This window comes from Sminthopsis crassicaudata, chromosome 1 (assembly GCF_048593235.1).
Source record: "Sminthopsis crassicaudata isolate SCR6 chromosome 1, ASM4859323v1, whole genome shotgun sequence".
NCBI lineage: Eukaryota > Metazoa > Chordata > Mammalia > Dasyuromorphia > Dasyuridae > Sminthopsis > Sminthopsis crassicaudata.
This window is the reverse complement of record NC_133617.1, coordinates 664,098,455-664,112,574: the sequence shown is the minus strand read 5'-3', so window position 1 is coordinate 664,112,574 and position 14,120 is coordinate 664,098,455. Positions and strand designations below refer to the sequence as shown.

The window sequence follows — 14,120 nt, the reverse complement described above, 5'->3', positions numbered from 1 at the left end:
GGCCCCTCACTCTAGATGCCGCACGGGACGGGACGGAACCGGACGGGACGGGGCGGGGCGGGAGGCAGTCCCAGCCCCCACCGATCCAGAGTGGGTGGGCGGTCGGACAGTTCAGAAAGTGGGGGGTGGGAGGAGGGAGGGGAGGTTTCGGCTGCGGGTGGGGGGAGGCAGGAGCAGGAGAGCCAGTCGGCGGCGCGGAGGGAGAGGAGTTGGTCCTTTGCTGTCCTACCCTACAGTCTTCCTCTGGCCCCTCTTCGGGCTGGGCTTCAGCTTGCGCCCCCAGGATCACTACCAGACTCGCCGGGCTCCAAAGCTCTCGCCCTCTCAGGCTCCCGATCGCCAAACTCCGCTGTCGCCCCTCGTCACCCATCCCGGGGTCTTGGATCCCACCTTCCCTCCTCTCCCTCCTCCCCTCCCCATCCCCCGCTCTAGCCTCTCCCAAGTTCTCGCCCAGGCTCCTGCTCCCCCCGCCTCTGGTTCAGGCTCCCCTCCGGCTTCCCAAATTTCCGACTTCCCTTTGGGCCCTCCTTTCCCTTCGTACCTTTCCTTATTTGCGCCCGCCCGCCCCCCGTAGCAGGCTTTGGTCCCCTCCTTGTGGACCCGGGTAGGGACCTGGGGACCGGAGGCGAAGATGTCCGGGGTCCGGCGGCGGCCGCGCCCTTGGCTCCTGTGGCTGCTCCTGAGGTCGCTGCTCCCGTCCGAGGTGAGGCTCCGTTTGTCCGTTGGTCTCCCATCCGACTGCCCTCCCACGGGTGGCTGGCCTGCCCGAACCCGGGAGACAGGCCGGGAGGAGGCAGCCTGTACCCACCCTTTTGGGGTGCTCCTGGCGGGGCCCGGACCCTTTGGCGAACTGTTTAATGAGTTGGCTTTGGGGAGGGGGTTGCAGTCGCTAATGTGCCTCCCAGACGTTACCTACTAGTTCATCCCTTTGCCTCCAGACAAGGCAGTCACCAGCTCAGACGCAGTCCGGCATTTCCCAGTGGGAGGGGAGGCTGGGGGTGGGAATCCCGAGGGAGACTGTGGAAAGGGGGGGGGGGTCTTTATCTTATTGGGAGGCTTCCGACCACCTTGGCTGACGATGCATAGTTTGAGGGAAAAGAGATTGTTGGAGTGGGAGGGTCCTTAGACTCTCCTTTTAAAAATAAGGAAACTGAAGGAACTTACTGCCCCAAGTTCACACATCAAGTCAATGCTAGGATCAACTTTAGAAAATCGGTCTCATGGCTTGAAAGTAGATCCCATGTGGTTTTGAGAAAGTCACGAACACATTCTCTCTCCGTACCACCCCCTTCCCCCCAACTTCCCCTCCTTTCTAGGTCAGGAGGCTTTCAGCATATATCCCATCCAAGTCTCAGCCAGGTTTGGGTGGGCGGGGAAGCCTGGGGTTCAGGAATGTGAGTACACCCAATTCTCCTTCCCCTCCTCTTCACAAAGGATGAGAGCCCCCAAGGCAGGGGTGTGGTCTCATGGAAATAATGAACTGTAGTCTTGGGGAGACAGACGTGGTGTGCCAGGCCGAAAACAGCCATGCGTCTCCAGGCACGCGCACACAGAGGAACATGTTGCTGAAAAGACACCTAGATCATACAGAGAATTTTACAGATGAGGGATTTGAGATGCTAGGAGCCATAATTTCCTGCCTCAACTCACAGGTAGGGAGTAGAGCTAGGTATCCCACATTGATTACCCACAATGTTTAACCCAGAGAATCGGAATTCTTGAGTCCTAGAACCTAGAATTCAAAGCATTAGGGACCTTAGAAAATGGAACCAAATTTAGAAAAGAGAAGGATTTTAGGTCTAATCCAGTTCCCTCGATTTACATTTGAGGGTCCCCAGGCCCAGAGAAGGGAATGTCTTGCTTAATGTCATTAAGCCAATTATTAAGAGTTGGGTTCTTTCCACCACCCACAAATCTAACTGCATCCCAGACAAAATTGCATCTAAGAGTCAAGTGGAGTCAATAGGTCTTGAGTCTTTCCACTTTCAGAGGGAACTCTGAGGAAGGGAAAGAATTGGGGATGCAGAAGGGTCTCTGCCAGTTGGAAGGTCGTTGTTGAATCAGGTTGGCAGAGTTCCCCTTTCTAGATCATCCCTTTTGTCCCCTTCAATCCAGATAGCCTAAGACTTCCTTTGGGAAAGAGGATGCACCCTTTGTCCCCATTTCACCATCTCCAGCATTGAGCATCCCCACCAACCAAGAAATTATATTTTATGTTTAGAAGCAGGATCTCATTGCAGGACTCTAGTTCCAGCTGTGACTCAGAGGGGAAGGTGCCATATTTCTGGACCTCAGTATCAACTAGTTGCATTTATTTCCGAGGATACCAGGAACAAGACCTTATCTGAGATATTTTCTGTCTTGTTAGGGTGGGAGGAAAGCTTTAATTTCCTTCTGAACCTGAAACCTGAAAGATTTCAGAAAAATCATCTCTCCTCATATGGGCAAATTATCCCAAGTATCCACAGAACATAAAATTGGATTGCAGAAATCGAAAGAGCTAATTTACTGGGGTTTAAAAGGAAATCATGGATAGGAGATGCAAACTATGTCCTCCCCCTCCTCAGCCCATATTCATCCTCTGTCCAAGCAAAGACCACTGACTGGGGGAGGGGAAGGTAAAATTTATGTATGATTTTTGTCTCTATCCCTATTTGTCTTTCATTCTTCCCATCTTCTCATTGCCATATTTCCCCCTGTGCCCCAAGGGGAGGCCCCCCCTCACTGGGTCACACCGGAAGTCTCCTCAGGCCTCCACCCCTTTCTCCTGACTGCAGCTGTTACATATCAGTGTTTTCTTTCCCGACTTTCTCCTTGTCTGTCGGTGTCTCTGCCCTCTCAGCCCCCTCCCCCATCTCAGGTTCTGGCCTCTGCTCTACAGGGCTCCCTTGTCCCCTCCCCATCCAGGGGCTGAGGCAGGGGCCTGACGGAGTGGGGGGTGGCTCCCCAGTTGTCGGCATTCCTCCTTACTGGGTCTGTTTCCCAGGTGTGGGCTGGCCAGTCCTGTCCCAGTGGGCTCTTCCCTTGGGGAGCTCTGTGCTGCAATACCTGCCCCCCCAACTGGGGGGCCTCAGAGCCCTGTGGAGAACCTGATGTGAAGTGTGAACCATGCCCTTCCAGTACGTGAGTGCGTTTGTGGGGGGCTTGGTGGGGGAAGGGCAAAAGGAAGGCGAGGATACACTTGGTATAATTAGACTTCCTGTGGGGTGCTTTCAGCTTTTTTCAAAGCACTTTGGGGGGAGATAGAGCACCTGCTTTTGCAGTGAAAAGACCTGGGTTCAGATGCCATCTCTGGCACTGGCTGGTTAAGTCAATATTTCCTCTGAGCCTCAGTTTTCTCATGTATGAAATGGGCACAATTCCAGTCACCTCACTTACCTCCCAGGAAAACACTCTGAACTTTCAAGTGCTGCAGAGATGGGAGGTCTCGGGTATTACTACTGTCCTGGAGTCTTCATGATCAGTGACAAGATCCCCTTGTGGGGTCCATGAGGCAAAATTCCCTCAGCCTACAAATGCTCTGAGATCTCACATGGAGAGAATGATAGGAAGCAGAGACTGTTAACTAAGGAAATGTACAAACTGGAGCCTTCTAGAAAGGATCCCTTCCAAAGCTTTTATTTTATAGAAAAAGAAAAATGAGACCTAAAGAGAGGGGACTGCTCCAAGCGGTCTTGGAACTTTTAGAACTAGCTGAGACCCCTTGGAAGCAGCAGTCCCAGGGGGAAATTAGTATCAGAAAGGGCACTCGAACCCAGATTTGCCAGCCGTGGGTTCTTCCTATAGCACCTGGTGACCTCATTTGTTCCCCACTTTCCTCCACAGATGAGACCTTGTCCCCAGATGGGACTTCCAAGCCCTGCCAACCATGTTGCAGCTGCCCCCTCGGACAGTTCCTCAACAGCACCAACCAGTGCCAGCCATGCAAGGCCTGCCCGCCGGGCAACGAAGCCCGAATCCCTTGTGGGAAAGACACAGACACCGTGTGTCAGCCCTGTCCCCCGGACACTTATTCGAAGGAGAGCAGTATGCAGGAGCCCTGCAAAGCCTGTACTCACTGCAATCACAGCAAAGTTGTGGTCCTGGCCTGTACCCGCCTCTTTGACACTCTTTGCATGGGTGAGGTTGGAGGAAGGCAGGGGTCACATTCACATCCAAGAGAAAGACTCCTGGTGTTCAGGGCAGAAATTGGGAGGCAGAAAGTGAAGGCTTCAAGAGCAGTGGCTCAAGGAAAAGGTTCTAAAGAGATGATGACTCAGGGACAGGGGAGGATTTGGGAGCATGGGAGAGAAAGAATATAGTCATAGGATCTCACTATCATGACATCAAAACTGGAAAGTTCCCTGAGGTAGAGTATCAGGTTGGTAAGGAGCCTTGGAAAACAAGCTAGAAGTGACCTAAAAATGATAGTGACAGAGCCGAAAGTGCCCTTAGAATAAAAAATATTAGTAATGAAAGGGTTCTTGAGACACCATCTACCCCAGCCCTTTCTTTTTCAGAGATGGAAACTGAAGCTTTGACAGGGGAAGTGATTTGCTCAGAGATAAAAAGAATAGGAGTTTTAAAAAAGTGCAAAGGAGCTCCCATGTACAAGGCCTCTGATGGAGGCTGCCATATTGAGCAGACCATGAAGCCTTCCAGGAAGAGGGATTCTAGGCCCCAGGTTTCCAGGTCGCTTCTCCCCCAGCTGGGGAAGTAACATGCTTCCTTGCCAGAGAGGAATTGATGAAGAGGTTGATCCATGGGACATCCATAAGCTGCCCCAGCTGGGAGAGACCACTAAGCCATTCTTTTCTCTGTTGCCCAAAAAGGATTGTCCAGCTTTCTTCTCTATTTCTCTAAGGTTCCTCCTCTTTCCACGTCAGCTCCTTGAGTGAAAGACAGTTTCTAGCCTTTGGTCAATCAGTGAAGTCTGGATCCTGCCCCTCATTTAGCAAACCTCTTTTCTCTCAAGCCAGATTCCTCTTCCACTCACAAATCTCCAATGCAGAACAAGCCCAGGACTGGGTTTCCAAAAGACCTAGATTTGAATCCTGGTTGTTTCCTTATTCTTTACTGTAACCTCAGAGAAGGCTTGTCTCATCTCTGGATCTTCATTTCTCTCATCTATAAAGTGACAGATTTGGAGGTTTTCGTGAACAGTCAAATGTGACAGTAGAGCAACCAAGGAAGCTAAACGGCTTTTAGACTGTGTTGAGGGACACAGTGTCCAAGACTAGGCTATGATAGTCACAATTTACCCTGCCCTGATAAAGCAGTGAGACAGAAAGGGTTCCTCTGCTGTCCTAAAACAATCCATCTCTCTGACATGTCACCTTTGTCACCTGCTCCTCTGTCCCTGACTTGGAAGTTCTCATCTTTTTGATCCTCTATGTCCTCTATCTTATCTGCCCCATATTCTCTAACCTCTACCCTCTCTTCCCCTGTCCCAATCTTTAGATTTCTCCATTTATTTACATTTTCTCCCCACCACCACATGGGGATGGAGGCAACATAATTTCATTTTCATTTGCCTGTATTCTCACTGTGCAGTTTATAAGCTAGACACCTCTCTTTCCTCCTCAATCTATCTTCCACTACAGAACACCCAGAGAAAGGAACTCTGGCTCCTTACTCTTCCCTAGGATCTAGAATAGCCTAGGATAGGATAGGATAGGATCTAGTAGCCGTGAAGGTGGGTGATTGGACTACATGACCTCCAAATCTTGCAGCTTAAAATCCTAGGATCCCATGAGTACTTTCCTACAGCAAAAGTAGAGAGATGAGGGAGGGACCCCAGAGGACCTAGCCTGGATCTGAATCCAGGCCTGCAACTCTTGAACTGAGTACTTGGGCATGGTGAGAACTGACTGCAATCTGATTCAAAAGGGGAGAGGGGTTCAAGTTTGTTTTGGGAATTGGGTGAGGGGATAGAGAGTAGTGGATGAAAACGAGGGAAACTGGAACAAAGTCTTCAGAAATCTCGGACAACTTCATTAGATAGGAAAGGGAGGCAACATGACTAGAGTACTGGAAGTTGCAGCTAGCAGATGTGGCTCTGAGGCTTTTTCCTACACAAAGTATTGTCCCTAGAGTTGGGAATCCCCTCTGGGGCATCTGGATACTTATTGTTGCCCAGTATATTCATGGGCTTTGGGAAATGGATAGGAGGAAGAAGGATGGGATCTAGTCGTTGGCTCTGCCACCTCTCTGACCCTCTATCTCATCACTCTGACCCCCATTAGACTTGATCTTCCCCATCCTTTTTTTCTAAGTCACTGTATCACTTTTCTTAGCCCACGACCGCTTTCCCTATCATTCTCTTCCTTAGATCATCTTCCTTCCATTCCTCCATCCTTTTACACAGTCCTCCATCACTATTACTTAGAACCTGAAAACTTTGCTTAGCCTTCTGGCCCTTCAGCTTGTACCCATCCCTCCAAGGCTTCACCCATAGAAGTTTCCCAGGCCTTTCTCCCTTGTTGCTCGGACACCTGTCATTCAGTGTCCCAGTTTATAAATAAACTTCTTGTTCTGTTCCTCTGTCCCTTCAGATGAGGAATTGCATATCCTGATCCGCGATGCAGAAGCCAAGAGCGCAGACTCCAATGTCTCTTCCACCTTCCCCCTGCCTCCCAGGGATTCGGGCACCATCATCCCCATCTATTGCTCCCTCCTGGCAGCTGTGGTGGTGGGACTCCTAGCTTACGTTGCTTTTAAGTGGTAGGTGGGAGTCTGGGTCCCTCTGGGAGCCCCTCTCCAAAGCCCAGCACCAAACAATGGGTCGGGAGAGTCTTGGAAGTTGGTGGGTAGGTAATAGGATGAGTCAATTGGCACTTTAAGGATCACCCTCTCACACCTACCCCCTCTACAGCTGGAGAACCCATAAACAGAAACAAGAGTTGGCAAAAGCTCGGGTTGGGGAGCTGGGCATTGCTGAGGGGGAGAAGCTGCACAGTGACAGTAGTATCTGCCTGGACACAACAGGACTTCACGAACTCCATGGCTTGGGCAAAGGTGAGACCATCCTTCTGCCTGCATGTTTCCCCAAAGCTCCAGCCTGCCCCCATCTCTAACCCTCTTCCATCACCAAAGCCCACTCACCATGTCTCATTTCCTGCAGGGGCCCAGCCAGACCCGTGCCGATGGCGTCTCTATGGGCAGCTTCCCAGTGGGCAACAAGAGGAAGTGGAGCAGCTACTGGTGGCGGGCTGCCCACCCAGAGCGGGCTGGCAGGCCTTGGCTAAGCAGCTGGGCTATGAAGCCGAGGCTGTAGAGACCATGGGTCAGAGCCCAGCACCTGCTCACACTCTGCTATGCAACTGGGCCACTGAGAGTGGGGCAGGAGCCACCCTTGAGGTCTTGGAGACATCCCTGAGGGCAATAGGCCGGGAGGATGTGGCCAGAGCCCTGTGGAGTCCAGAGGAGGGCAATTCCATGGTATGACTCTTGGGCCCTGGAGTTGTCCATCTGGGACTTCCCTTTCCTTCCTCCACATCCCTGCTTCTCTCAGGGAAACATGGTTGGCTGCTTTGACTTCAGGATCCGTCTCCTCTATACCTCACATCTAGTCAGGCTCCTAGTTATCACAGCTCTGCCTATGAGGAAGGCTCCCGAGACCCCCGAAGACTGTCCACAAGGCCCAATGGATAGGAGTGGGCTTCGGTCCTTGTTCCACCGTGGGCCCTGCGTCTTGAGAGCAAGGTGCTGGATGGAGTATGGAAGGCCCTCTGGACTTCCTGCTGGGAAGGAAAGCTTCCAGTTCTTTCAAGTAGAAGTTAGGCTTAGGTAAAGAGGGCTTTCAAACCAGTACGTCGGCACCAGTATTTGGTCTCATTTGTTTACAAATTAAACTGTAACATGTCAAACCTCTTCAAAATTGTCTGGCCTTTCTAAGATGGGACTGAAAGGGGGAAGGGAGTGGGGAAATACGATATCAGAGAGTTGCCCTAAGGGAACAGGACACATGAGAAAAGATACCTCTACTTCAGCTTTCCTTGACCAATGCCATTCTCCTAGGCTATTACCCTCACACATCCCTCCCCAAACTTACTGATCATGGAACCAATGTCAGAAGCAAGGAGATAGCTTATAATTTTGATTTAGGCAGTGTAGAGAACTCCTAGAAATAAAACTAACTGCAGATTACCAACTAATCAACAATAGGTTTTGAAAAGTCTAGGGGCATCAAGGTATTGGCACTTAATTCAGTCAGACATAAATAGCCCATGAGAAGCCAATTGCACGATGGGAACCAACTTGTCTAGTGTATTGTAACCAATGGTAGCAAACTGGGTCATTTATCTAGCTCTTCTAATGAGCCATGTTTGTATAAACACAATTTTCTGATTACTACCAGTGAGCTTGTTTTGATAGGTGTACTTTCAGGCTTTTTTCCCCACCCTTTTACCTATCAGTGTCTGAGGTCAGTTTGTTATCCAGGTTTAGGCAGAGCTAGGGCTGGCAGCAGCTACAGAAGGTTTACCTAGAAAATGAATTGGGGGTTAAATGCTGTCAAAAGTTTTTCTAGTTCTAAATCCCATAACACCCAGAAAAAGTGCGTGGGATTAGTTAGCAAGGCCCTTTGAAAAAAATTTCTGTGGAACTCTGTTCCCATTAAATCAAGGAAGAAATTAGTTCCCAGTTGAGAGTCTGTGACTCTCTGGAGAAGGAATACCAGTTACCAGATTGTAGCAGATAACATTAATGTGAACTTTGATTAAGATATTTAGTAGAATGAAAATCACAGTGATGCTGTTTTTATTAAAAATATATATATTTTTAAATTATGTGCTTTCTCTCCCCCCCCCCCACCAACTGAGGAATCCAGAAAGATAAAATCCCTGTTACAGATATCTTCACAGTCAAGCAAGACAATTTCTTTTCCTGGATATGTCTAAATGGAAAATTGAAGAGAAAAAAGATTAATTCTCAAATCGTACTCTTCTTAAATTTCCATAATTGTGATTCCACTATTGGTCATTAGGATGATGATAAATCATATAGGAGATAGTGTTTCACTACTCTAGATCAAATCATAGCATCTATGAAGAAAATCCTCCAGAATCTGCTTCAGAGCTTGGGAGATCAGTTGGGTCAGGCTCCCGGGAAGCCAGAAGTTGAAGTTCAACCACCTTGACCCCTAAGTCGTTCCTAAAGGTACTTAGGTTTCTGAAGCACAAAGTGTGCAACCAAAATCTCTTTGGAATGGGAGAATTACTTTAGAAACACAAGTTTTCTCCCTTTCTTGATCCAGAAACAAGAAAAAACAAGAAATGGCAAGAATCATCAGGAGAAATAGGTATATAGTGTTTAAGAGCATTGAACTTCAAAAGACTTAGATTTGAAACTGAACAATCAAGTCATTGGACTTCATTTTCATCACATGTAGCTCTACCTATTCTGTCCTCTACCTATAATTAAACAATTCATTTAGAAAATTTGCCCTACTCCGCCCAGGCCTAGACCATAATGGCCTAGCAAACAGCAGGATGAGCTACCTAGTATTAAATGATCTGAAGTGCTAGCCACTTGCCCCTTACAAATGGATGGAACATAGTTAAAGCTAAAGAGTAGAAAAAGAGATCAAATCCCTTGGGGTACTAGAAAACTGGAAGGGTATGATATAATAGTCCTGGTCCCCCAGAGTGGCAGGCTAGAGCTTCTGTATATATTATCATAGTATTCAAGCCAAAGTATAACCTAATTCATCACACAAATGGATCGATGAATGTCAGAACTGAAAGGAATTTCAGAACATATATGAGAGCTAAGACAAGATCTGGGGCAGCTATATGGTGCAGTGGACGTTGCGGGATCTGGAGTTAGGAAGATCTCAATTCAACTCTGGCCTGAGATACTTACTAGCTGGTTAATCCTGAACAAGTCTATTTGCGTAAGTTTCCTCATCTGTAAAATAAGCCGGAGAAGGAAACAGCAAGCCACTCCAGTATCTTTTATCAAGAAAACTTAAAATGGGATCATTATCGTTCTATAAGTCAAAAACAACTGAACAAAACCTAGAACACAGAATATTATATCTGGAATGGATATTAGAATTTGGAACATTAAAAGTGCTAGAAAGGACTTTAGGATCATACAAGAGAATTTCACAGTGAGAGGAAACCTTTAAGACCATCTAGTTCAACCCTTCTATTTTATAGGTAGGGAGGCTGAAGTACAGAGAAAGGGGAAATGATTTTATTATCATCAAACAGGGGCTAGGTAACAAAACCTAGATTTGAGCCGACATTACTATATGTATACGAATACCTATACCCACATATACCTATGTGTCTGTCTGTCTCTCTCACACACATACACACACACACGCATGTAGATTATTCACTAAAGTATTCATAATGTGCCAGATATTGTATTAGGTACTAGGGACAAAAACACAAGGAAAAAAAAAAAAAGTCTTCCTATTCTCCAGAAGATTATTATTTTTCCTTTATTAATTCAAGAGAAAAAAAATTGGGTGGTGCTTAGTAAATGTTTATTGATTGACCATTCACCATAAAAAAATAAACAAACAAATAAATAAATGAATAAATAGACCACCTTGGATACAGAACCACTTTATTCGGCCCTTGGGAACCTATGGACCAGCCAGGACAAGAAAAACTTCAAGTCAGAAGTTCTGGCTAATTAGGGTTAGTTTGTTCATACAAAGTGGCTGTTTCTGTTTTATAAACCTTCAAATCTTTCCTTCATAACATGATTTCCCACAATATAATGAAGCAGTGTCTGGGAAGGGGCTTGAATCTAGTTTTCCTGTTTTCCCAAGTTATGTTTTTCTATTCTGCCATACTTCCTCCTTCAAAGCACTGAACAGACAATTTTCTTTGTAAAAGTTCATGGACTCAACTCCTACAATTTGGCAATTTTGACTCCTTGGCACAGTGTCTACACAATGAAAGGCTGAGGATAAAGGGTGAGATGAACCAACTCACCCCATTCACAGACACTGGTTTATTTTAAACTCTATTGGAGCAATTTCATGTCTCCATGGACTTCTAAGACATCTCTTTGGGTAGTCAATGAGCTCTGCTGTCTCCTTATCATCAAAACTTTAGAAGACATGATAGACCAATCAAAATCAGCACTGTAGAGAGAAGTTTACATTTATATTGTGCATTGAAATTTGCAAAGGACTTTAAATGCAGTCTCATTTGATTCTCAAATACCTGTGAAACAGGCATTAATAATTAGCATTATCCTCATTTATATTCTCAAGTGTGAGTACTAATTGAATTAATTCACTGAATGTGTTAATGCCAACTACCTCCCCCCTGTGTCTCATTTGTAAAATAAGAATAATTCTTGTACTTTTATCTCTAAGTATTATGAAAAAAAGCACTTTGCAAAAACTTAAAACACTTAAATGAAGTCCTATCTTATTGGGAAGGTGGAAATCCTAGCACTAGAACACTTGCACTCAACTTACTCTTACATCTGAGACCCTGGAAGCATTCTGGAAGGTAGAAATGAGATCAGACTCTCACTGACTATCCATCCTCTTAGGGCTACAGCATGAAATATCACTGTCATCCATCCATCCTCCAGAACCCACTCCTGCATGACACTTTCTCTCTCCTCTAAAATACCATGGAACTGCCTGTCAATCCCCTTCAACTTGTACTTACTAGATGCCATCTACTATGAGTGCTCTAACACACCTGTATGTTGTCTCTTCATCAGATGGATGGTCCCTGGGGCTAAGGAATGTTATTTCTTCTAGACTCTACTGAGCTAGACAAATAGATTTTAGATTTAGTAATAGTTAATAGAAAATAGATTCTAAGGTCATATCCACATGACTGAAATTGAAGGTGGGTCACCCTACTGCCTCTGCTCTACCCCATAACTCCAAGTCAGGGCTCATCCAAGGCCTTGTGAATCGCTGGTGTATACTAGTTTGTCCCCTTTTTTGACCAGGAAAAGTGACAGGTGCAAAGGTGGGATTGGCCTAATAGGTCTTGAGTTTCTAGTTTCCTTTTCTTTCCCCCCCAAAAAAGGGATAACTTGTGCAGAAATGTTTGAAGCAGCCTTTTTTGTAGGGGCAAGGAACTGGAAAGTGAGTGGATGCCCATCAGCTGGAGAATGGCTGAACAAGTTATGGTATATGAAAGTTATGGAATATTATTGTTCTATAAGAAACTATCAGCAGAATGATTTCAGAAAGGTTGGAGAGACTTATTTACATGAACTGAGTAGAACCAGGAGATTACTGTACACAGCAACAGCAAGATGATGTGATAATCAACTGTGATGGACGTGGCTCTTTTCAACAATGAAGTGATTCAAGAAAATTCCAAGATTCACAGAAGAGAACTATGGAGACTAAATGTAGATCAAAGCATAACATTTTCACCTTTTGCCCCCCCCCTTGATCTTTTTTTGCAAAAATGAATGTTGAAAACAATCTATACATATATTTGGAAAAATAAAATACTATTTAGAAAAATGGAGGAAGAAGTGGGGAGGGTTCAACTAGATGAATTTTTAGACCACTTCCAAAACTCAACATCATGTAATTCTGGCCAGGTAACTATTTAATTATAATTAACCCAGTACTAAATAGGCCTTGGATTATAGGTATAGCCAAGAATGATCAAATTGGAAGGGATTTCAATTGAGCAATTATTTTAACCCACATACGAACCCACATATTCTCTCTACAACAATTCATGGCAAGTGCCATACAGCCTCAAGACTCTCCATTTGAAACAAACAAACCCATTTCACTTTGGGAAAGCCATGAGAAAATTTTCACAGATTGAATAAAATGTGTTCACATCATTTTCACTTCTGCTGTTCCAAACGGGTTGATGGTAAATGACTTAATTCCCACTGAGAAAACTCAGTTCAGACTCACAATAGATTTGGGTAGCATCATTATTTTTGTTTCAAGATTATCCCACTACATAATTTTAGGTCAAGGATCAAAAACCATTTGTCTCAAACTATAAGCCATATATATATACTCTCACGCAAAAGTATTCTCTTCCTTTTAACCCATGTCCCTGAAATGTCCTAACAGTCCCACATAATAAAGTTCAGAAGTCAAACTCATAATGTCTACTTGGTACTTAAAGTTTTTTTTTAACCAATTAATCTTATAGGTGAAGTATAGGCCAAGTTCTTTAATTGATTTTATTTTAATTTTTTTTTACATAAAAAGTTCAGTAAAAATTGGATAAAGTAAAATGATTTTAAGCAGTAAAATCAATCTTATCAACATAGCATGAGGCTGACCAGAAACTCAGAGGTAGCCTACTCTGGAATATTTACATGATAACAGATTAAACCTTGCAGGAGAACCCAAACTATCCTTACAAAGTGTTCCCGTGATCTTAGCACGCATAGGCTAAAAGCAAAAACAAAAACAAACCAAAAGAAAAAAAAAAAAAGAAAAAAAAAAAAAAGAAAAAAAAAAAAAAAAACCCAAAACAAAACAAAAACAAAAACCCAGAAAAAAATATTTATCAATATATTCACATATACGTTAAAATATAATACAGATTCCCCGGCACAGGGGGTGGGGAGGAAGGGGTGCGCATGGGTCAGTGCGCTAACAGCACCGCCAAGTAGGAGACCCAAGTTAGAGAATAGGGGTCAGGCCTAGGAGATTGAGAGGAATAGTCTCCCTTCCAGGGTCCTGACAGTCTTGGCCCACCTACCCCAGTATCATATTGACTGTGGCCTTGCTTTGCCTTAAATGGAATATGGTTTCTTTACTTTGCATGACTCATAGGATTCAAGTGCCAAGAGTCATCAGTGGCAACAGCCCTGACAAGGTTGGGGGAAATGGGTTAAAGAGGCCCATGGGCTTCTCTCATTGAATTAACTTTTCCTTTTCTGTCTTCCCACTTTAAGCCATCTTTGCTGACCCATGACGTTATTCCAAGTCTGTGTCTTCTTTGGGTTTGTAAACAGTCCCAAACTTCTGCATGTACTTTTTGATGTACTCCTTTGTTTTGTGTTTCACATTCTCATTGCACTCCAAATCTTCAGGATTCTTACAGTATTTCAGCTCCTTGTTCATGACACCGTGAGTCAGCTGTGTGGAGTGCCCACCCAAGGAAAAGGATAAAGGGAACAAAAAAAAAAAAAAAAAAAAAAAAAAGACCATGGTA

The 14,120-nt window shown here is 45.3% G+C and overlaps 2 protein-coding genes across 2 annotated transcripts in view; one reads left to right on the top strand and one right to left on the bottom strand.

The window, feature by feature from the left end:
- Positions 1 to 7,858, top strand: LOC141566712 (tumor necrosis factor receptor superfamily member 16-like). Its single transcript, XM_074311712.1, has 7 exons — positions 1 to 90; positions 575 to 703; positions 2,987 to 3,119; positions 3,826 to 4,119; positions 6,534 to 6,702; positions 6,854 to 6,996; positions 7,103 to 7,858. The coding sequence occupies exons 1-7, from the start codon at positions 16 to 18 to the stop codon at positions 7,423 to 7,425; spliced, it is 1,266 nt and encodes a 421-aa protein (XP_074167813.1). The 5' UTR covers positions 1 to 15; the 3' UTR covers positions 7,426 to 7,858.
- A 2,603-nt stretch (positions 7,859 to 10,461) lies between these two features.
- The window catches only part of SETD2 (SET domain containing 2, histone lysine methyltransferase), a 130,110-nt gene continuing 126,451 nt past the window's right edge, over positions 10,462 to 14,120 (bottom strand). The window contains exon 19 of the mRNA XM_074310157.1: positions 10,462 to 14,044. Coding sequence (XP_074166258.1) covers positions 13,883 to 14,044 — 162 coding nt within the window. The 3' untranslated portion in view covers positions 10,462 to 13,882. The remainder of the gene's footprint in view (positions 14,045 to 14,120) is intronic.